Here is a 24373-nt window from a genome sequence, read left to right as displayed (position 1 = left end):
GAGAGCAGGTTCACCCTGAGCACCTGTGATAGACGTGAAAGAGTCTGGAGAAGACAAGGAGAACGTTATGCTGCCTGCAACGTGGTTCAACATGACAGGTTTGGTGGTGGGTCAGTGATGGTCTGGGGAGGCATATCCATGGAGGGACACACAGACCTCTACTGCCTAGGAAATGGTGCTCTGACTGCCATAAGGTATCCAGATGAAATCCTAGAACCCATTGTCAGACCTACGCTGGTGCAGTAGGTCCTGGTTTCCTCCTAATGCACCACAATGCCCGGCCTCACGTGTCAAGAGTATGCAGGCAGTACCTGGAGGATGAAGGAATTGAAACAATTGATAGACCTTCACCATCCCCTGACTTAAACCCAATAGAACATCTCTGGGACATTATGTTTGGGTCATTAGGCGCCGCCAGGTTGCTCCTCAGACTGTACGACAGCTCAGGGATGTCATCACACAGATCTGGGAGGAAATGCCACAAGACACCATCCGTCGTCTCATTAGGTGCATGCCGCCACGTTGTCAAGCATGAATACAAGCTGGTGGGGGCCACACAAGATACTGAAAAGGATTTTGAGTTGTAGAAATTAAGTTTAGGAAAAAATGGACTAGCCTGCCACATCTTCATTTCAGTCTGATTTTATGGTGTCTACACAATTGAGCCTCTGTAGGCTGAAAACTTTTATTTTCATTAAAAGACTTGGCATCCTTTTGTTCTGCCCTGTCGTTATTTGTATAGATATCCAACTTCATATTGAGATCTGATGTATCTAATGTGTTTCTTTAAAGTGCTCCTTTATTTTTTGTGAGCAGTATAGCCTGGATCATATTTAGTAAGAAAACTAAATATTGAACCCCAAATTAAATATTTAGTTACAAAACTTAAATATTTGGTTTGAAAAACAAATATTTAGATTGTATATAAATATTTAATGTGCAAACTAAATATTTAATTTTATAAACTTAAATTTTGTTTGCTAAATACATAATTTTAGGTTAAATATTTAAACTGCTAACTAAATATTTAGTTACTAAATAAAATATATTAATATATATTAATTAATTATTAATTTAATATATATTAAAATATATTAATTTTGATGGGTGAAAATAAGTATTTGAGAAACAAAACCTGTTTTTTTCTCCCAAAACAGACTAAATATCTGAAAACATTTGTCAACATTTTACTTCTCAGATTTACAAATGGCACCCTATAAGTATAACTATTGATTTTTATCTATATTTTATAAACTCAAAATGTTTTCAAAAAAAGTCTGAAGTTCATATTCCAGTTAGTGTATTCCTACAAGTACCAGGTCTGTAGTATACTTGCTAAATTTATAGCTATACTCAAGTATACTTAATGAGATAAACTACTTGTGGGTATTATGCAAAATGGGTTACATAAAGATTACCAAATAGTTGGAATTCCAGAATGTCAATTTTGTTATTAACCTAAGAGTTGGTTTCACCTTTTTAAAAAAAGGCGTTTTCTTCCTTTAAACCTCAGCGGTGCCAAGATATGAGGAAATGTTCCGACTGCTTGAAAGACGAGCTCACGTCAAGCTTACCTGGCCAGGTGCATCAAAGCTCTGCCTCCAATTGGCTCCTTCCCCGTCGCTGTCATTGTCTTCCACCAATCCCGGTAGACTGACGTCACACCTCGGTTCTCTCAGCTTTGTTGGGTCAAACATTTGGTTAGATTTGTTTTCATGTGAGCTCAGGTGGAGCTCTCCCGAGACGCTGCTTGCTCGACGTCTTTCCTCCCACGTGACGGTGAATGTCCCGGGCTTTCTCTCAGAGGTTTTGACCAGGGAAGGGTCCCCGGGAGGGTCAAACCTCCATCATGTCAGGTGCAGCGCCACAGGTAAGGGCCGCTTCAAGGAAGCTTTTTTACACATGGAGTTCAGTCGCTCGTCGTTTGGGTTTTTCCAACCAAAGTTGTTACTTTAAAGTGCTCTGACGCAGGGGATTTTCCTGTTTGTCCCGTTTGGGTTTTTGTTTGAAACCTCTCTGATTGTAGTTGTCAGTCACCTGCTTTACCTGAGTGTTTAGAAAAAAATAATTAAGAACTGTCTTCTGTTTTAATTATAGCTCATTATTACAGTATTTTTAATTTAATATCTAAACTGAATCCTTTAGGGATTATTTAGGGCATTTGCTGCGAACCTCTACTTTCTATAACCCTGTTGGTCAACATTTTGCTTTACTTTTAGAAACGTGGTGTTGCTGTATCTGTCATAATAAAGGAAAACCACCAATTTGTTTGTTTGCCATCAGCCGGTGCTCTTTCTGAGTCTGGATTAGGTCAATTACTCATGTTGTTTCTGTAGCGGATCACAAATTTAAAGCTTCCTAATGAAAAGTGGAGTCCCTCAGGGCATCGTTCAAGTCATCCGCTTTAATCCTTCTTACTCAAAGTTTTATTATTAATTAGTATTATTTATTTATTTGATGCCTTAAAACCCCCACTGCTGGAAATTAAAATCTCAGAAACATTCAAAAACAGCAAATAAAAACACAAGGTAAAAGCAAAACAATAAACCTCACCAGCAGACCAGAGTTAATCATTTTCAACAAGTCATTTAAAGCAGAATCTGGCATCAGTTCTACACAGCTGTTCTTAGCAACTTTTTGTGAAAATATCTACTTTTACTTGAATAGGTTCATTATAGTTGATGTATTTCTGTTTGTAGCCATTTAAAGAAAACTGTTTCAGTTTTTCTTGTTGTTAGAATAGATTTTTATTTGTGATTGTCACAGAAAAACGAAAATATCTTCCTGCTCCTCGCAGCACTCATGCCTTAAACAACTTATGACTGAAAATAAAATATAAAAATAGAGAAAATTGGCATTATCCAATAACTAAAAACAATAATTTAAAAATATTTTGTTGCACTTGTTGTTTGAAAAACAGGATATCCAATTAATGTGTTTAAAATTGTTAAATCTGTAAAAAATACTAATAAATATGAAGAAAACATCCACCGTTACACAGTTTAATCAGTCTAATAGAAAAGGTTCAGGCTTATTGTTTCCCAGACATGTTTAAAATGTTCACTGGAAAGCGGTTCTGGAGCTGTTTTCTTTTCTTGACCTGAAGTGTTTGTGTGAACAAAACAGATCAAACTTTATTGTAATCTAATAGTAACAAGGAAAAATATAACAAATTTCCATTCTTATTGTTTTTATATAGATTTGAAAATACTCATTTTAATTATTGTTGTGCCTGTCTAGTGTATTAAGTTCCAAACAGTAAATTAAATCTAAGTGAAAACTTTTATTTTGAGTCAATATTTGGACTACTGCAATATCTAGTTATCAATTGAAGAATTGTTGTACAGTGTAAGTTTTAGCCTCTTAGCCTTAAATTAATTCCAACAGTGTTTAGAGAAAAAGTACATTTTTGAAAAGTCAAATGCTATATCAATAAACATGTTTTCTATTTGTGATCAAAATGTAAAGTTGGCATAAAGACAAATACTCACATTTATTTATGGGTTTGAGTTTTAAATGTGTGACATTTATCAACTTAGCTTTTGTCAAATTGTATCACCTGTTCAGAGAAAAGTACTTTATTTGATTGAGTTTGACTCCAGTTACCACATGTTGTGTAGTGGTTCGCACTGTTGCCTCACAGCAAGAAGGTCCAGGATATCTCCGGTTTCAGTCCAAAAACATGCTTCACAGGTTGAAGGGCGACTCTAATTTGTTCCTAGGTGTGTCTGTGAGTGTGTGACTGGTAACCTGTCCGGGGTGTATCCTGCCTTCGCCCAACAGTAGACGGGATTAGCTTTAGGGAGTTTTAAAAAATGATTGATTGACTCCAGTCTCTTGAAAATGATTGTTAGACAGATGCTGCTTCTTCGTGCTCTGAGGTTTAACCAGAACCACGACGACACTGCTTTAAAACCCTGGTCACAGTTACCCACTGAAATCCATCAAAAATGATCGCTGTTGAACCACTCAGTGGTAGGGGGCTGATTCACGTGTGATCTTTACAAACCCTGCAGGACTCCAAGATCAGGAAGCGATCAGTTTATTTCATGTCCAGACTTAAATAGAATCTATTTCAACTAATATGTGGTACAATGTAGTGCTGCCACAAACGATTATTTTAATAGTCGACTAATTATCGGTTATTTTTCTGATTAGTCGACTAATCGGGTCATGCACAAACTGAATGTAAAGTACACATTTCAACCATCATTAGCTTTAGACTAACTAAAAACTAAATATATAGCATTATCTGTGATAATGCTAGTGTGAATGCTGAAGCTGAATTTGGCCACTGAAGATGCTAGTGATGATAGATGAAGATGCTGAAACTGATAGCAAAAAATGCTGAAGTTGATAGCTGAAATCGCTGAAACTAATAGCCGAAAACGCCAAATATGATAGCCAGCTAAAATATTAGTTAATTGCCAAATTAGCCTAAAAATATATTCTAAATTAGGCTAAATAGCTAGCATGCAGCTGAAATATTAGCTAAACTCCAAATTAGCCTAGGAAATTAAAAAAAAAATCCTAAATTAGCCAAAATAGCTAGAATGCAGCTGAAATATTAGCTAAACTCCTAAGTAGCCCAGAAATGTGAAAAAATCCCAAATTAGGCTAAATAGCTAGCATGCTGCTGCAATATTATCTAAACTACAAATCAGCCAAGAAAATAAAAATAAAAAATCCTAAATTAGCCAAAATAGCTAACATGCATCTGAAATATTAGCTAAACTCCAAATTAGCCTAAAAAAATGAAAAAATTATAAATTAGCAAAATGGCTAGCTTGCCGCTGAAATATTAGGTAAACTTTAAATTAGCCTAGGAAATTGAAAACATCCTATACTAGCCAAAACAGCTAGCATGTAGCTGAAATATTAGCTAAACTTCAAAATGTTTAAAAAACCTTAATAAATGCCAAAATAGTCCTAAAAGCTAGCATAATGTCATTATAACTTTCAACTTTGCTACACTCTGACTCCAAATAATATAAAGTAACGACTAATCAATATTAAATTAGTCGTCGACTATTTTATAGTCGATTAGTTGACTAAGATCAATGTGCTGTGTAAATGCTGCGATTGAATGTCTTTTTTATGTGAGGACGATGGTGAATTGCTGCTTTGTCCCCTCAGAGCCGCAGCCTGCAGTGCTTGGAGGAGTGGGATATTCTCGATCCAGAGGTCCAGCAGCGACTGGAGGATGCGCGCACGTCCATCAGGCAGGAGATCCAGCGTGAGCTGAAGATCAAGGAGGCGGCCGAGAGACTCAAGAGGGCTGTCACCAGTCGCAGGAACGCAGCCGACGTGGAGGGCCAACTGAAGGTTTCGAGTCGAAAGCTGGAGAAGTTGCACCTGAAACTGCAGGAGCTTAACGCCAGGTCCATGACCGCAGAGAAGGAAAACACAACAGGTAACATACACGGATGAACTGCCTTGCTTCCTCTGTGCTACTAAAATGGCACTTAAGCATATACTAAAAATACTAATAAAATAACTAAAATGCTTAAGGGTTATTCGCTTCCCATTTTTAATACTTGGAAGTTTAAAATTGTTGTGATTAGAGATAAATACACTTTAAAATGTGATTATTTTCAGGCGGGTAAAGTCGTTCCCAGTTGTCTTTTAATTATGTCTGTGCTGTCTTTAGCCAAAATCAATTGTAATTTTTAAGACATATTTTATGCCTGGCGTCAGTAGCTCATTAGAAATACAATTCTGGTTTGTGGGCGGGACTGTTGAGCAACCACGCCCCCTTCACCACCCAGTCACAGGGAGCTCTGTCTGCACCATTGATATGAGTAGAGATGGACAAAACAAGCCTGTTACCTCCGGTTCCAACGAAAAAGTCAATTCAGTCGCCATTTATGTGCAGTATGGATATGGAGCAGTGATTGGTCAGAGAATCTGTTAAACGCTTTAAACATTTGAGGTGGGGCCAGTGGGCACTACACACTCTCATTGAGGCATCTGATTGTCCAGTTTATAACTAACTTACAATAAAGAAAATATATCTTGGAAAAAAATTAGGTTTAGCAATAACATGTTAAAAAGAGACACCAAAGCAAGAATGGTTATTCTGAAAACAGAATAATAGCTGTTTATTTTTCAATAGAAGTCTTTGGGGTTTTGGCTTTCTGGGACCAGCGGATACTTCCTTATAGCCTCAAGCTAACATTAGCAGTGCAAAAATAATGGCAAGCAATGTTGGGTCAATCCAGTTGTGAGCCAGAGGGACGTGAATGTGGTGGAGGGGTGCACCCATTTCAGTTACTGCATCATTAGTCTGAGCTTTTTCGAGCATCCGGTTTTCTGATCTAACGTGGTTTGATTAAGAAATACTCAGAAAGGCAGTTTTTATCAAAATTATTATAATCAGGTCCTCTACTATGAGAAACATGCTACAAGAACATGTTAAAAACACACAAAAAAGGCCACTTTCAATGATTGGCTGCATGCTGGCTGGAAAGCGTGTAAACAGCGAGTTCTTATCAACAGGGTCCGGGATTGCTCTGAACCAGCAGTCTCACCCACAACTCAGAGGTGACTTCAGACAAAAGCAGAGAGAAAAAGACCCAAACCAGTCTTGTTTTACAAAAAAAATTACTCCAGAGATGGAAACTAAAATTAGTTTCATGATGCAGGTGGCCTGACTGAAGCAGACAGCCAAGTCTCAGGCGATTCCCGCCAGTGGGAAGAACCCACATCACCGCTAGCCAATCGGATCAAGACACTGAAGAAACAACTGACCATGGAGACTAAAGTGAAACAGGGGGCCGAGAACATGATTCAGATTTACTCCAACGGCTCATTCAAGGTACTGTAACACTGTTGAAAGAATGTTCTGTACTCTCACTCTGACATTTTAGGAGTTTTTGTGTTAAAAATCCCTTCATTTTAAGGAATTTAATTTATGACTCTGCCACTGTCATGGTGTATTGAAAGGCTTACGTTGTTAACCAGGTAAAAAATAATGTAAAAATGAGATGCTTTACATTTTTTAGCAACAAAAAACACAAGTGTTTTCAGATTTATTCTAAATAAATCAGAACTTTTGGTAAACAATTTCAGTCGAGGAAAACGGAGATGTTCATGGATCTATTGTCTGCACATGGATGTATCAGAATTGGGGCGGAGCAGGGAGACTTAGGCCCGCCCATTTCAGTTGCTGGTTCACAAATATGAGTTTTTTTCAAACGGTTGTTTTTATCTGCCCCCGATTTGTAATGATTTGAATAAAGAAATGCTGAGAAACACAGTTTTACTCATAAATTATCTTTTACATGTGCTCAATTAGGAAAGAAATGCAACAAGAATACGCTAAAACACATTTTTTTTTATCAGAGTGAGTCTTTAGAAAAGATGATTTACTTCTGATATTGTTGAGATGACAAAAGCTGTTGATTCGTGGCTCGGTTTTTTGTATTTTTAATTTTTTGTTTAACACAGTTTTGCTGTGGATATTTTTGAGAAAACGTTTCTTTTCCTTTAAACATGTCAACACTGTAACGCATGTTCTACAGTAGTAAGGATTTTCTGATGCGGATGCAGTTCTGGTTTGATCACATTCATCACTTTGTCTCGTCACACCGGCTCCTGTAGATACTTTCACTGCAGCTCGGATAGTTACAGATATTCAGTTTCTGTGGAAGATCTAAACCGCTCTGCGTCAAAATAAATCAAGCTGTTGCTTTGATCAAATTCAGATTAGATTTCCACCTGGTTTAACTACAGGAACAACAAATAAAGTGGTTGATAACAAGTTTGACTGAAGATCTACTGTCCATTTCAGGTTATCGTGAAGGGCAAATTCACAACAAAACAGCGTGATGCTTGAATGATCCCGATGGAAATTTAAAATTCATCTGCTGATCTCGTACAGCACGATAAAAACATTAATCATGAAAGTTTAATAAAACTTGGGAATATAATAAAAATGGAACAGATGTATAAAACAAAAACTTTCATGCATGTTAAATAAATCTATAAAAGTTGAGCACCTTGTGACTATTTACTAAAGTGCCATAAAACACAAAGTAAAGATGGCTAATCATCACGTTTTTGTAAAGCAAACAATCTGCATTCAGTTTTATTTACTCCAAGTTTATATGATGTCATTAAAATTAGTTAAGGCAAAGATTTTATCAGATGCATTAAGAAGTAGAAAAGGAATAAACCTCAACTAGAACTAGACTCTATACTCTCAAATGAAAAGTCTCTTTTGTTCAAGACAGAAGTAACTTTACTCGAACATTCATAGCTGGGGTCCAACTAACCCACCTTCTTTTACATGAAGTTTACTCCCAGTGATCTTGACCTGTACCAGCATAAATACAGTTCAAGGTCATACTGTCTGGCCTTTCCCGCCATATTTTAAGTCTAGGCGGAAGCAGGACCGTCTTTCCCACTTCCAGTTTCAAGCTCCATGGGAAGCCTTCAAACGAGTTTATGACAGAAGTCACAGAGGCTTAACCGGTCCAGATAACATCAGGGAGTCATAATTGTGAGGCTCCATTTGAATTGTGATAACTCGGGAACATTTGCAGCTGAACCTGATTACACGTTTGAACTCACACTTGGAAGCATGTTCTGCTGAAAGACCCACTCAAATCATTTCTTGATCTATTTTCAGAGCATTCCCAATGGTCTCTTAATTATGATGATGTTGTTTTTATCCAAAATTAAATAAATCTGTCGTTTTCTGGGACATAGTTTCTGTAGAACAACAATAGATCCTGCTAGCTTACACCAGCGGAGCAGAGAAAATCGTTTTTTTTTTTTTTTTTACATGTCCTTGTAGCACTGCATGGCTCCAATATTGCTCACTATTTCTCCTGCACCTCTAATGTGAGAAGCTGAAAGCTACTGTGAGTGTATCTAAATAAAAGGATGATGGGAAATCAGCTCAGGCCTACTCTGTCCCACAACTTAGAGTGCATTTCTAATGAAACTGTCGCTCTACAGAAGCCAAGATTTTTTGGGGGCAAAAAATAATACAATTATAAGCCGCTGGGAACACTTTAACAATGGATCAGAAGATTACCAGAGAGAGACTTTGAAGTATTTATAAGAGTGGTTGTTCTTGCACAGGGGTGTTGAACTCAATCGTACAAGGGGCCAAAATCCAAAACACACCTTAGGTCACGGGCCGAACAGGATAAACATTTATTAAACACTCTAAAACAATGTTTTTAAACTTTTAAAGCAGTCACTTTTTAATATCTTTATGAACTAGATATACAGCATTACCTGTGATAATGCTAGTGTGAATGTAGTCGCTGAAGATGCTGAAATTGATAGCTAAAAATGCTAAAGTTGAGCTAAAAAATTAGCTAAATGCCAAATTAGCATAAAAAAAAACTTAGGTTAGCCAAAACAGCTAGCATGTAGCTGAAAGAATAGCTAAACTTTAAAACAGCAAAAAAAAATTAAAAAAAAAGCCTAAATTAGCCAAGCTAGCATGTAGCTGAAATATCTGCAATATTAGGAGCCTAAAAAGTCGTAGTAAATCTCAGTAAATGGCAAAGTAGTCCAAAAATTTAGCAGAATGTTCATTTTTAAAACTTTAAAACTGTATCTTTTTAACATAATTATGAATAATAAAAAGGCAGGGATATTATTCCACAATAAATCAACTTAAACCTTAAATAACATCCAATATTTTACTCTCCATAAAAATATATTTTGTCAAAACTATAAAAGTTAGAAATAAGCTCAAGATGACATCAAACCATTAATAACAATAAAATAAAATGATCTGGAGGGCCGGATAGAATCCAGGCCTCGGGCCTTGACTTTGACACGTTCTAGCAGTTTCACCAAAGCACCATCACTTCATTGATCCGATCAGGAACTCCTGTTTGATGTATTTAAGAGTCGAACCACAAGGGCCACAAAGTCAAATAAAAAGGAGGATCCTGAGTCAGGGCTGCTTCTACAACCTGATGAGTCACCACATGGACTTTGTTATTGACACACCTGCAGACTTTGAAAAGCCGTTTGCAAATCTTGTCTGGCACTACAGGATTTTCTGCATCTCAGAGTTGAATGACTGAACAGATCCTACTGTTTTAGACGTTCATGTGATCAAAACATGTCGGCGTGTCGTCATTCCTGCCTGGAGTTGGGAGAAGTTTGCCAAGTTGGAAGATTTCTGTCAGAACATCTAGCTGACAATACTAATGTAAAACTTTGGGGACAATAAACACATTCTCTGATTCAAGAAATTTTCTTCCTAAATTTTTCTTTTAAAAATCCCTTTTGGGCTATTCAGTTTTCTTTATACAGATTGATTAAAGTTCCACTCCAGTCATCTTTTTAACTATTTTCAAAGTGTTCTCAGTGGGTTGTTTTTTAATTTAAGAAAGGGCGGAAACCACGGGGAATTGTGAGTTTCCTGAAGGAAACCTGCTCCAGACAAGGTTACTTTCACTAGCAGTTTCCAAATTCATGAACTCTGAGTCTATCTTCATGAAACGGGTTTGGTTTAACCCACTTTAAGTTAACCTTCGTTTCTGAAACCGGAAACTCTTGAGTTTTCCTTAACTCAGAGTTCACGAACTCAGAGTTTCAACAAAACCTGCTCCTTGAAACAGGCCCCAGAGGTTAATTAGAAACACCACTGAGTTGTGGGTGGGGCCATTGGCGTCGAGCAACCCCGCCCCCCTTTCCTCTCCCTATTGTGGAGTGGAGCAGTGATTCTGATTCACAACAATTTGTATAAAGAAATATTTGCAATTTTAAGCTTAATTTTGTTTATTTATGTTCTCCACCAGAAAACTGCAGCAAGAACATGTTATAAACATAACAAATGCCATGGATTTTTAAACACAATTCTATACATTCTTGTCTTATTCTCCCTTTTATTATAATCTAAATGGTCATGTTAAGCCCATGCGCTGCTTGTCTGTGTCTGTGTGGTATTACAGGACAGGAAGATGCTTTCTACCGCTCAGCAGATGTTACAGGACAGCCGCACCAAGATTGAGCTGCTTCGTATGCAGATTGTCAAAGTCAGCCAAGCCAGAGAGGGAGACGCCGAAGGCACACCAGGTCAACCTCAACACACAAAAGCACGCATAGTTATTACTTACGCGTAATTACATACAATTTTGTCAGCATTTCTTCAGTAAGTTACGTTGGTTAAACACAAGGATGAATATTGTTGTAACTGATGCTTAAAAAGTATTTATCCATACTGTCATTGTTAAAGAAGCAAAAAACAAAACAGAAAAGAGAACTTAATTTTAGTTTAATTAAATGAACTATAGAACAAGTTTGCTAGGTATTAGGTATGGTTTCTTGCTATAAAAAAGCAGAGAAGGAGCACTCTCATTCTGCCATGTTTACTTATTAAGCTGCACTCATCCCAGCTCTACATTCAAGCAACCATTTTCAATGAACGGTCTTTGTAAACATGAGTAAACATACATTTTAGGCTTCTCTGTTCAAAATTCTCATGTTCACATGGTGATTCTACGACCATTTTGGTGCTTTGCGTTGAAAATGCCATTCAACACGTGTTGAAAGTTAAAACAAGTTGAACTTCGATCAGTCAGGGAATCGGATTTGGAAGTGATGTATGGATGGCGTCTCTTCAACTCACTGAAGTGCCAACCATTTGAAAATTGATCACCGAGCTGAAATTAAAAATTGGGGTTTGTATCCGGCTGAAATTCTTTGACACCAAGTCTTTCATATTTTGTAATAGAGCTGTAGAAGAAAAAACCTGGAGCAAAATTCGCACCACTTTGACATTTCCTCTTCCGACTGTAGTGCCTCATTTCCACTGAGTGGTGGAGCCATTAAGCAGGACCATTTCTGGGTCTAGTAGTAGTAGGTCCATAGAAAAATGGAATGGACCCGTGAGATTTAAAATGATCCTCCGGTTATCTTTTTAATTTTTCATCCGTTTCTGAGCTGCTTCTCTTTCGCTGTAGTCTGACGCACAGCTACGTCATCAGTCTACACCCCACATGCGCTTTGATGGTCCAACGCTCAGTAGAAACGCTCACTTGAACTACCCAGACCATTCAAACCGGCCAAGAGGGGACTGGTCTGGTCCGTACCGCTAAGTGGAAACGAGCCAAAGGACAGACAGTAAAAAATAGAAAAAAGAAGAATCTCCTCCCTCCTTCTCCAGTATGAACACCATTGGCTGAACACACATTCAAGAACTAGCGCTTTTGTTGCGTTCTTGAACGCTCTTTACATGGTCGGTGTAAACATACCATAAAGAGGAACCACCATTTATAATTTTGGTTAGTTCATACATGTTTAAGTAGAAGTTCTGTCATATCAATTATTTGATTAGTTTAATTGGTTAAGAAATGAGTTCAAAGTAATCCAAATAAATGAAAATTAATTTTGACCAATCAGTTTGTACATCTGCTTAGAGTTTATGTCAATATGTTGATACTCGTATGTTTTATTTTTTTGTATTTTTAGTAGCAGTAGTAGTCTCCAGCCTGATAACTTTATCATCACACGTGTCTTCAGACCTGGTTTCTGGTATTTTATTCCCTTTTTGTATTCACTACGTTTTTTTTTCTTTGTTTCCTGAATCAGTCTGTGCTGGGAAGGAAGGGTCGAAATTTCTGATAAAACTTCCTGGATCTTAGTTGAACACAAACTACTACAAAGTGTGTTGTTTCTGGAACTGATTCTACTGAAGCAATGAGAAAATTCCAGAAGTTTATTCCTAAACTCACAAGTAGGGGTTAAGCTAGAACAGAAAAAATTCCACTTCAAAAATATTGTTTTCTGTTGTAAAATTGTTCCCAGTTATCTTTTATTTATGTAGTTGTTAGCCAAAATCAAGAAGCTTTTCTCGTTTTTATTGTATTTTATGCCCAGCAGCAACGGTTTTGGTTAGGACTGTTGGCACAGAGCAGCCCGCCCCCCTTCCCATCGCTAAGCTTTGTTTGCATGAGCTTAAAGCCTCAAGCTAACATTAGCGGTGCAAAAGTAGCAATCTGGAAAAACACACAAAAGATGATTTTCAGTAGGAAATAATTCTATAACCTTTCAAACGGTGGTCTAAACAGCCTCCATGTCCACTTTACAAAGCAAACAAAAAATAATAACAGTATCACAATTGACATCAATGGTTTGGGGTCGGGGTCATGTGTTGTTAATGCTTCTCTTGTCCTCAGGTCACCCTGAGAAGGAGATCATCGATCCTCTCGAGCTGAGAGTGGCTGAACTCATGCACCACATGAAAATTGAATCAGCCGTAGCAGAGGGAGCTAAAAATGTGGTGAAGCACACCACGAACGGACGAATGGTCATGGACCGCCGCATCCTGGCAGAGGTCAGTGTGCTTTGTGTTGTTTATAGCTGGATCTCATATTCAACCACAGGAAACCAGGTGAAGTGAGAGCAAATTTTAGCACAGGAATCACGAGTATGGAGTTTATGTTACTTTACAGAACAAACGTTCAGAAAATGGGATAGTGGGTGATGGTGGGTTTTTTTCTTCTTTCAACCATCCCAAACCTGCACATTGTGCAGGAAGCCCAGTGGTGCTGCTGAAGTGAAAAGTGCACGATCCTCGGATGTCCCTTGTGCACAGCCGGACTGCTAGAAATGAGAGAGACAGTCGGAGTGTAACTTGTGTGGCAATCCTCTGAGCGTCTTCGGTATCACGTGCACTCTTCTTTCACGTGCATTCATTAAGGAGGCAGTGCACACGCCTTACTAATTACTACAATGTGGCGTAAGGGTTTTACCCTAAAATTCATCATAAGTGACATCATTTCACTGCCACAGAACACTGCGTATTTCATGTGTGTCCCCTTTGAAACGAACAAGATTTTTGCCCCATATTTTGTGACCTTTAGGCCCAGGAACGAATGCAGGAGTCTTCTCAGAAGGTGGATCTGCTGCGTCTGTCTCTGGAGAGGCGTTTAAATGAGCTTCCTGCAGAGCATCCCACACGAGCCGCCATCACAGAGATGTTATCGTCTGGATTCTCACACCCCTGCAGCACTCCAGACAAACAACTCCAGACAACTTCTTCCTCCTCGTCCACCTTCTTCAAGCCAGCCAGTCTCACAGGTGTACATCAGATATATTTACATCTTAAAACACAGTTAGAATTTCTACAACAGTTTTGATGGATATCTTAATCGCTGTAGATTGAAATTCTTGAAAAATTCCCGTTAAACTTGAATTGTGTTCTTCTTTAGGTCGTATAGAGGTGTGTTTAATGGGGTGCCAAGACCTGGTGGAGTCTGTTCCGGGTCGGAGTCCTGTGACCTCTGGCCTAACCTCCTCCAGGAACTTCTCAGAGGAAAAGTCTTTTAAGCTGAAAGGTTCAGGACGCATCAACGGCAAGACGAACAAGAGTGATGAGCTGTCCTGTGAGTTAACACTTCTTTCTGACCGCAAAACATCTCCGGAATATTTGATAATAGACTAGTAAAAATAATGATATCCATTACAACATGAAAGTTGAAACTTGACAACATATTTCTGAAAAACTCGGATTAAAGGTAGTGATGAAAATTAGATTTGTATCCACTCAGACCTCATTAGAAGTTTTAATTTCTGTCATATTGAACGGAATAGTTTTAGTAGGTGAATTTTTAAAAATGTTTTACATTAATGTAAAATTCATTATTAAATTATTAAAAATGCATTAATTGTGACTTGTAATTAATTAATCTATTTGTAATCTAATATTTGCTGTCAAAAGCCTCATTTAGAGGTATTAATTTGTGACAGTAAAAGATGAAAATACAGCAAAAAAAGTGACTTTAAGAAGTTTTCTTATTATAACAGACTTCCAACCTCTACTTTTACACCACCAGGAGGTTGTTTTTCAATTTCAAGGAAATAAGACAACAAAATGAAAACAAACAAAAATATACAGTCATCTCCAGAGTGCTTTAATTTACCACATAAAAAAACAGAAGCGACACTTTTCTAAGTAATAGAAAAAATATTAACCATGAACTTCTTATTAATACCATAATACATGTGTCTGGGGAAATGTGTATAAAACAAATATTGATCCAATAATTAAACCTAAAAAAAGGGCAATTAGAGTCATAAACAAAGTTGATTTTTTGTGAATCTAAAAATATGCTGTAAAAAATCAAATGCATTAAATTTTGTGCAAAGAATGTTTTTGTGCTTTTCAAAAAGTTTGCCCTGGAGAGTCATTTTTTTAAAAGAAAAGAGGAACGTCATAATTTGAAATGTAATTTTAGTGAGATGTCCTTATATTTTTGGAACAAAACATTGGAATTCTTTGGATAAAGTTCTTAAATTTATGGAGCCCCTAAAGGGACATCGAAGTAAAAAAAATGTTTAAGAAATTAAGTTGCTACTAACTGAAAAAATGTTTTTTCCTATAAATTGAAGTAAAAAAACATTTTTTTCCTCTCGTTTCTAAATGGTGCGCACCAGTTAGTAACCACATTTTTTATTTTTTAATTGCAGCTGAAACTGTTTCATCCTCCTCGTTTCTTTCAGCTGAGGTCAGTGCTGTCCTGAAGGTGGACAACAGAGTGGTGGGCCGCACACACTGGAGGCAGCAGAGCAAAGACGCCTGGGGTCAGAGCTTCAGCACGGAGCTGGAACGGGTCAGTGCTTCGCACTTCACCAACTTCTTCCTAACTTGACACTATTTTTTTGAAAGTTTCCTTGAAATATTGTTTCTTCTATCAAAGCACCACAGCTCTCTTGTCAGTTCAATCAATCTATCCTTAAAGTAATTCTTGGATTTTTTTTTTTTTTTTTTCAAAAAAAAAAAAAAAAATCTGGACATTTTTAATGTGGAAAATCATAGCTAAATTCAAAATCAATTTTACGTTTCTTCCTTTTATATTATGTGAAATGTAGTTTAATATCAAATAAATCTGTGTGCCGACCCAGTCCAGGGAGATTGAAATCGCCGTGTACTGGAGGGACTGGCGTGCGCTGAGTGGAGTGAAGTTCCTGCGTCTGGAGGACTTTCTGGACAACCGACGGCACGGCATGTGTCTGCAGCTGGAGCCCCAAGGCATCCTCTTCATTGAGGTCCATTTCTAATTTTGTTTTCTGCCCCTTTAAGCTCTTTATCCCCCTTCTCTCTGGTCACTTTTAATAAATTGAGTTGAAGAAAATATTTTAAAAAGTCAAGAAGCAAAGCTATTTTATGTTCACTGGATGCATATCATTTTATGTCATGATGAGAATTCATTTTGTTCAGATTAAAATGTGCTTTTGTTAGAGACACCCACCTGTGTGTTCTCTCTCGACGTCTAGGTGACCTTTATCAATCCTGTCATCGAACGACGTTCAAAACTTCAGAGACAAAGGAGGATTTTCCCCAAAGAAAAAGGTCGGTTCACTCCGCCCTGTGACCAGTTTCCACAAAGATGAATGTTGGTGATCCAACTAAAAAAATCAACACTTTTTACAATTGGTTTTCAGTCTCACGCGATCATTTTTCAAAGTGTTCCCAGCAGTCTCTTCATTATAATTATGCTGCTTTTAGCCTAAATTAAAAAACTGCATCTTTTCTACGTAACAAAAGCGTTTCTATCCAAACTGCATTTTTTTATCTGCTCCTGATTCACATTAATTTGAATAAAGAAATACTCAGAAATGCAATTTTAAGATAAATTTTCTTTATATATGTCCTCCACCATCAGAAAAGAGCATGTTAAAACACAATTTTCATTGTTGTAGATCCCTAAAGAGAGATTCCCACTCTTTGATTTCAGAATTGTTGAAGACATTTTGCTGCTAGAATAAAATAAAGCAAAAGCTTCAGTGAGGTCAAGCTGATTAAAGTCCAAACGGAGAGTATTCGGCATCATTACTCTGATAACCATGATCTACTTCAAAAAGTAAAATACTATGAATATTGAAATAAAAGCCTGATTGAGGGAGTAGAGATCATATCCATGATGCTTCCACAAACCATCACAGATAGTAACTTTTGCACATGACAATTCTAAACATTTCCCATCCTGTAAGATTTAGATTTTTGTTTTAATATTTACTACAAAATATTTCATTAGACCATTTCTCTACATTTGCATTCATTTTGTTGGTATTTATGTGTGGAATTTGTTTTTTCTTCACTAACCTACGGGGGGTTTTGTGGTTCTTTTCACCAAAAGTGGCTCAAACAAGTAAACAAATCTAGAATTTGATTCTAAGTCTTTGCTGTCTTTATGATGTGATTTTTTTTTTGTTTGTTTCTTTCAGTTCAGGGTGTGCAGGTTTTAATTTCTTGTGATTTTCTTTGGAGAAAGTCATGTTTTTTGTGTTTTTAACATACTTGTGAAATTTTTCTGACGATGGAGGACACATATTAAGAATATTAGGCTTAAAATAACATTTGTTAGTATTTCTTTATTCAAATTGTTGTGAATCAGGATCAGATGAAAAATACTGGGAGAAAAAGATTGCATTTGTGACAAAAAATGCCAATGAGGGCTACAAGCTCCCTGCTCTGCTCTATTCTGATGCAGCCACTTGCAGACAAATAGATCCATGGACGTCTTTTTTTTTTTTTTTTTTGCTGCAATCTCTGATATTACTATTTGTATCACTGGTAGTGTTAGAGTTGTGAGGGGCTGTAAGCTAGCAAGTAAACACATGGTTGATGGGAAAAAGGGTAGACTCACGCCAGTGGTCCCGCCCACAACTCTGAGGTGAATTTCTAATGAACTCCTGTTGTGCAGAAACTATGTCCTATGACATAAAAAAAACATGGTAAAAAACACTTTTAAAATAGATCAAAGGAAGACTAAATATTAGAGCTGTAAGAAGTAGCAGGAACTTTTTCCACACCCGCTCTGAGACAAGCTTCTTTTAAGGTTATCAGAAGTATATTTTTATGACTGAGATCCTACAAATATGTCAGATAAAGCTTTGAGCATTAATCAACTCTGGCACAGACAGTTTGGTTTAAGTCAAGTGTGATGCTTTTGTTTCCTCACAGGGAAGAACTTCATGCGTGCTTCTCAGATGAACATGAACTTTGCCACATGGGGCCGTTTGATGATGAGTGTCCTTCCTCCTCCTTGCAACTCGTTGGACCCCATGAGCCCCCCGTTAGCGGCTCCATCGCCCACTGCAGTCCAGTCCCGGTGAGAAACACTTAAAGGAATAGTGTGGATTTGGTTTAGTTTTTTCTGAGCACCATCAACACTTACACGTTTGCATAACCCTGTCGAACATAAACAGTTTAACATCCTTGATGGATGACGGTGATGTCATCGCTCAGTCCCTGCTGCTCCAAATGGTCAATAGAGCATTTATTTAGTAAAAATCCACTGCTGCCCAGAGCGGGGTCTACAACCTCTACATGTGGTTCTTTCACCCTTTAATAATTTTTTTTTTTTAAGTATTAATTTTCAAAAAGTAACACTTTTTGGACTACAAGGCATGTCAGATAAGTCAAACTTTATTAAACCCATTCACAAGCAGGTGAAGCATACACTCAAACATTCTTTTGTCTTTCTCTTATTGTGAAGGACTTTGGGACTCTAAGGAAGTTGTAAAGTGCTGCAAAAATAAAACTTCATTCATTCATTTAAGTGTTGAAGATTGCAGTCCCCTGTTCAGTTACAGGTCTCTTCTAAAAATAACAGAACTCACTTATGAGCTGCGTTTAAAATTCAGTTTTATTCTGTTGCTTTTGTTTTTTTATTACACTTGCATTTACATAAATTTAAATATTAAAACATCTTAAAATATGTCCATGATACATGAACTTTAGATAAGTTTGGATGACCTCTGACCTATTCCAGTACAAAGATCATTCATTTTTGTTAAAAATGCTGCAGATTTGGTCATTAGTTCAAAATGTGACAAGATTTGTTTAAAAAATGTTTAAGTTGATCTTTTTTTTATCATTACACAGTTGATAACTAGGCTACAACATGGGGAGAGTGGGACATTTTTCCCATTAAATGGAAGTGATCATCTGAAAATGTAACAATTAATGAGATTGATATTTTTTTCCTAGCTTGTTGTCATTGTTGATAATTATTGTTAGAGATTAGTATCTTTACATACAGGAGTATCATTACTCTGTTTTTGTTTCTGTCAGAGAACCTCCTGTCGTCAAACTGAACTTTGGTGAAGAACCAAATGAAAGATCTCCTCGTCGCTCGAGAAAAGACTTTAAAGACTCCTCTCTGGTGAGTGAAGCTTTCCTCCTGACTTGTAATGTTCTTTTCTCCTGTTATGTGAGAAATAAACAGTAATGATGCTCCTCATCGGTTCTCTCAACAGTCTCCTAGTCTGAGCAAAAGGCTGAAGCCAAAGAAAGAGCCCTCTGTCCGTCTTTCTCCAGAGTAAGTCATATCTGAAGGAAAACTTTTTATTTCAGTTATAATCTTTATTTGAACTATTTCCAAACTAATGGTGATTCCACTAAACGATTCCACACTTGAATGTCATCCCTCATCAAGGTTTTTCCCTTTATTCTCTGATCTAACAGTCTTACAGAAATGTTTAAAAATCGTTCCTGTTTGAACTGCTTTCAGTGAGGAAAGGTTTGATTTCCTGAAGTCAGATTTGGTCTGATATGCACATTTTTGTGCGTTTGCCATTTTATAGTGCTATCTGAATCTACAATTCCAGAATCCAGATCCCTAGAAATTTCCCAGAAGTCTCTGTGGAACACCGGTGTGCATCGATGCTCACTAGATTGAGGCATATAGACCAGAATGCATTGCGTTAAAACATTTTTTTTATGTGAAAAAAAATAATAATTCCATCCAAGTTTTCCTCTTCAGAACACACAGGATTCATACGTAGTAATTGTAAAATCAGTGATTTTCAGTGAAGTTTCCCATTTAAGAAAAGAAAAAAAAAAGTAGTGAGTAAATGTCAGAATTGCTCTTAAAATGCACTAGATAAATCTGCAATTTTTAGTAGTTAGGAAGAGAATTCAATTAGATGTATTGCTGTTCCAGGCAGGATGCTGAGATCTCCATACAGCCTTGAATATGTCACCATGGCAGCCGTGATGCATCTAATACCAGAACAAACTTAAGATTGCTGCAGAAATAGTGTCTGTAAATGTTTTCCCTGTTGTAGTTAAAGTATCTGCAGATCTCGCTGAAATATTCCCGTCTGAAATGCTCCGTGTGGTGAGACGTGTGTGAACCTTTTCTCTGGCTAAACATGTTCTGTCCTACAGGAAGGACGGTGAACTCCAGATGGAAGACTTCCAGTGCATTTCGGTCCTTGGGAGAGGTCACTTTGGGAAGGTAAACTCACAACTTTCTACCTGATGTTTTTAAAGCAACTCCTCTAATTTGAGGTTTTTTTTCTGGTTCATTACAATTTCTGGTTTTAATACAAGTTCCAGCACAATCCAAAGACTCCAGTGGCTAAAGGTCAATTCAGAATACACACATTTGGTTCTCTTAAAGTGAACCAGAGTTTGTTTCTCCAGATAATCTGAAACTTCAAAGTGAATCGAACCACATCTTTTGAGATGGTTTCATTTTGTTTTCAATATGTCTGAGCACCGGTTCCCTTGGAGTCTGAATAAGGTCCAATCTCAGAGCGGAACAACCATGACCGGAGTCACGTGATGTAAACAGAATACAAAAGAAGCAACAGATGAATGGCGGACAAACATGGAGCAACGATTGTCAGATTATGAGCAGGAAAACTGGTACTGGGTTAGGGTACCGGTCCGCGGCCTGGAGGTTGAGGACACGTGATTTAATGGGAACAGACGCACGTCAAGAAAAAAAAAAAACCACGACCAAACGTCAATATGTGATGAGTTTGGGAATTAAAATGTTATAAAAACGCATTTTCATTGGAGTTTGTCTTTAATCTTCTGGATTTTCCCCACAAATCCTAAATATATTTAACTGTAAATGCAAAAGTTGCTGGAATGAGACATCAGAACCCTCCAGACAGGTTTAATCAGATCAAGTAGTTTCTGATGTTATCTAAATATTTGATGAAACTATTTGGATTTTATCTGTTTTCTTGATCTGCTTGATTGAATAACTTAAAATGGTCCATTATTGTTTCCACTGCAAGTAATTGGAAATGAATAAAGGACATTGTTTTAACTCTAAGTATGACAAAATAAACTTTACTTTTTGTTAGACTGTAGACTCATAGACCAAGAAGTTTGGATGTTTCCAACAGCTCGTTCTCATGACTCAACTTGAACTGTCAAAGATGAACCTTAAACATCTCTGCTCTCACTTAGTAAACGGTTTAAGAAGACTCTGTTTAATTCTGCAAAGGTTTTGTTGGCGGAGTACAAGAAGTCAGGCAAGCTGTATGCCATCAAAGCCCTGAAGAAAGCTGACATAGTGACACGCGATGAAATCGACAGGTGAGGGATTCTCCAGTTCAGCCAAAGCGCTCAGATCTAAAATGAACCGAAGTTTTGTGTTTTTAACCAGAGTTCCAGTGTTTATGTTCTTTGATTTACTGTAATTTTTTAAATTGTTAGCACGCTTATTCCAGTAGATTTTGAAGGAGAAAAGCGGCGTGAGCCGCTTTTCTCCTTCAAAATCTACTGGAATAATCGTGTTAACGGTTGAAAAGTTACAGTATGTTTAAAATTTTGTGTTTAAAAACTTCATCTAGAACCAGTTTTGTTAAAAAATTCTGTATTTTTATGTCCCAGTCCAACAGAAATTTAATTCAGGCAACAGTTTACCCTGTAATTATTGTGCAATAGTTTCTATTTTCCTTTTAAAGTCATGTGCCCCTGTCATGTTGAGTTTGTAAATCTGGTTACTTTTCAGCCTCATGTGCGAGAAAAGGATTTTCGAAGCGATCAATAGGTCCCAGCATCCGTTCCTGGTCAACCTGCACGGCTGCTTCCAGACCGCCGACCACGTGTGCTTCGTGATGGCGTACTCCTCCGGAGGGGACCTGATGAAACACATTCACACCAACATCTTCAGTCAAAAGCAGACTTGGTGAGCGCACCTGAACCCCAAAGAGTCTGATTGAAAGGCTGCAGCCGTTCACCGCCTCTCCTCTGCCTGCAGGTTTTACTCCTCGTGCGTGCTGCTGGGTCTGGAGTTTCTCCATCAAAACAAAATCGTCTACAGGTGAGTTCCTCTTCGCGGTCCTTTCAGTGGCATTGTGGGAGCAGATGGCGTAATGTGGTCTGTGTTTCTGCCTTACAGGGATCTCAAGCTGGATAATCTCCTGATGGATGCAGATGGTTTCGTGAGGATTGCAGATTTTGGCTTGTGTAAAGAAGGTAGTTTTAAACTCCAGATAAATTTCTAAAAAATCCTCCATCAGATTTTTTTTAAGCTGCATTGAGTAACATGTATGTAACGTGTGAACAGGAATGGGCCACGGTGATCGCACCTCCACATTCTGTGGGACGCCAGAGTTTCTGGCTCCAGAGGTGCTGATAGACAACAGCTATACTCGCTGTGTGGACTGGTGGGAGCTCGGCGTCCTCATCTATGAGATGCTTTTAGGGGAGGTGAGTTTCTAGCATCTTAAGAAAGGATTTATGTTCCTTAATTACTGTTTTCACTTGTTGATTTTTATACATTTTTTCCTCAAACAACCATATACTGAATGAGTAAAAAAGATTTTTTTCAGTGTCCTTTCCCTGGAGATGATGAGGAAGAAGTGTTTGACAGCATTGTGAATGATGACGTGCGCTACCCCGCTAACCTCTCGAAGGACGCCACATCCCTCATCCAGCAGGTGGGTCTTCATCACATGACACCAAGTTCCTCACAAGACTTGTGATCTGGATGAAACGTTTCCAGTAAGGATATAACAATTCAGTCAAGCTTCAATTTGATTCACAGTTTTAAAGTCACGATTTTTTTTTTTTCAAATTTATTTCCATTTTATTTTCTTTTTTTTTCCAATTTTTTTTTTTCCCCACACAGTGAATCAAACGTTTTTTAGGACTCTGCACCCGCTCAATGCAACCCCCTCCCAGCTGCACACACACTTGCCTGCACTCACACTCAGCACAAACCGTTCACATGCAGCTTACAGAGAAAAAAAGACAGAAAGTTAATAAAAAAAGAGCACGGCTCCCAGAAAGGAGTCAGTCAGCAGTCATTACCCATGACTGTTGTCATGGTAGATTGGTCAAAGTTACAGTAAAATTGCGATGATTATGTGGTTTACTTACATTTGCATTAATAGTTGCGATCGCAACATCGCAAAATCTGACTTATGACTTATGTGAAACTTTTAAATCTGAAGGAGCTGCAGGAATTTCCTAGGAGGGAAGTGAGCACCCAGTCCACTACTCGCGCGCACACACACACACACACACACCCCCACACACACACACACACACACACACACACTCACAGCGAACCTGCATGAAGAAATGTCATCTGCTCTGCATTTCTAAATTTAAGCTCAGGCCGTGACAAACCGATTATTTTAATTTTCTGCAAAAATGAACATATTTTTTCTGTTGATTCACAAAGAATCATCACATCCTAACTTTCCGGCTCTTTCTGGCTGCACTCCTAACTGTGCTTTCACTGTTTTCACTGTTTTAGCTTCTGCAGAAAGATCCCAAACTGCGGCTCGGAGCAGGAGAAGAGGATGCCTCTGAGATCAAAAGACACATTTTTTTTCAGGTGATTGTAAAACAAAATCTTGCATCAACTTGTGTTTGTTGCTTTGTGAGGAAATTAGAAGCTGCCTCTGCTCTTGAGGTCAAAGCGAGGTCATTTGGTAGTGCGGGCTGTGTGCCGCCGGCGCCACATCAGGGTTTTGTGGCAGGCTTGTGCACATGCAGTCACACACTTTCATAAAGCATTTACTACAGATGTGTCTGTATGTCTGTCCATAGAGTCCTGCAAAGACTAAGCCCCGCCCCTCTCATCCTTCTGTTTCCACAGGGGATGGACTGGGATGCCCTACTGGCCAAAAAGCTGAAGCCCCCCTTCCTGCCCGTCATCCGAGCTCCGCAGGACGTCAGCAACTTCGACGAGGAATTCACTCAGCTGAAGCCGGTGCTGTCGCTGCCGCGGAAGCCCTTCGCGCTCACCAGCGAGCACCAGGAACTCTTTGCAGACTTTGACTTCTCTGTCGTGAGCTGACCTCTGCTGGATCAGATGAGCTGCAGCAAAACCTTCACAGCTCAGGGGTTTACATAGAATTTTACACATTACTCGTACTTACTGCCAATGCTCCCGTTTTTACTTTTGTCTTAAAGAACCAACACCACTGGTTTGTGAAACAAAAATAGCACTTTTCTTTCTGTCTAGATTATTAAAGTGTAAATACTTTAAATCTTAAGTTTTCTACTGAAGGCACTTAAATGTGAACTCGTTTTTCCTTTAAATGTCCTAATTAAATATTTAGACCAAAGTTGTATAGTATAAGCCAATATTTAAATCTTAAATGTCAATGAATAAATGCTTGACTTCAA

At 38.0% G+C, this 24373-nt stretch overlaps 1 protein-coding gene across 1 annotated transcript; it reads left to right on the top strand.

Annotated features, from left to right (window-relative positions):
- The first annotated feature begins 1522 nt into the window (after positions 1-1522).
- pkn3 (protein kinase N3) lies at positions 1523-24373 on the top strand. Its single transcript, XM_024264792.2, has 23 exons — positions 1523-1648; positions 1728-1870; positions 5137-5413; positions 6645-6817; positions 10929-11052; positions 13155-13312; positions 13842-14058; positions 14190-14363; positions 15481-15590; positions 15883-16026; positions 16255-16330; positions 17945-18092; positions 19058-19148; positions 19243-19304; positions 20156-20225; positions 21231-21322; positions 21741-21917; positions 21990-22052; positions 22131-22207; positions 22299-22441; positions 22564-22671; positions 23496-23576; positions 23841-24373. The coding sequence occupies exons 2-23, from the start codon at positions 1850-1852 to the stop codon at positions 24039-24041; spliced, it is 2787 nt and encodes a 928-aa protein (XP_024120560.1). The 5' UTR covers positions 1523-1648; positions 1728-1849; the 3' UTR covers positions 24042-24373.

This window comes from Oryzias melastigma, linkage group LG12 (genome assembly GCF_002922805.2).
Source record: "Oryzias melastigma strain HK-1 linkage group LG12, ASM292280v2, whole genome shotgun sequence".
Taxonomy (NCBI): Eukaryota; Metazoa; Chordata; class Actinopteri; order Beloniformes; family Adrianichthyidae; genus Oryzias; species Oryzias melastigma.
Note: the sequence above shows the minus strand (reverse complement) of the source record. Positions and strands in the feature narration are given on the sequence as shown.

What these genes read in the sequence shown, in the direction of transcription:
- pkn3 (XM_024264792.2), top strand. Translation starts at nt 1,850, where the DNA reads ATGTCAGGTGCAGCGCCACAG. An exon ending in ACTCCAACGGCTCATTCAAG is followed by an intron (nt 6,818 to 10,928) that starts GTACTGTAACAC and finishes GTGGTATTACAG; the next exon opens with GACAGGAAGATGCTTTCTAC. An exon ending in CAAGAGTGATGAGCTGTCCT is followed by an intron (nt 14,364 to 15,480) that starts GTGAGTTAACAC and finishes CGTTTCTTTCAG; the next exon opens with CTGAGGTCAGTGCTGTCCTG.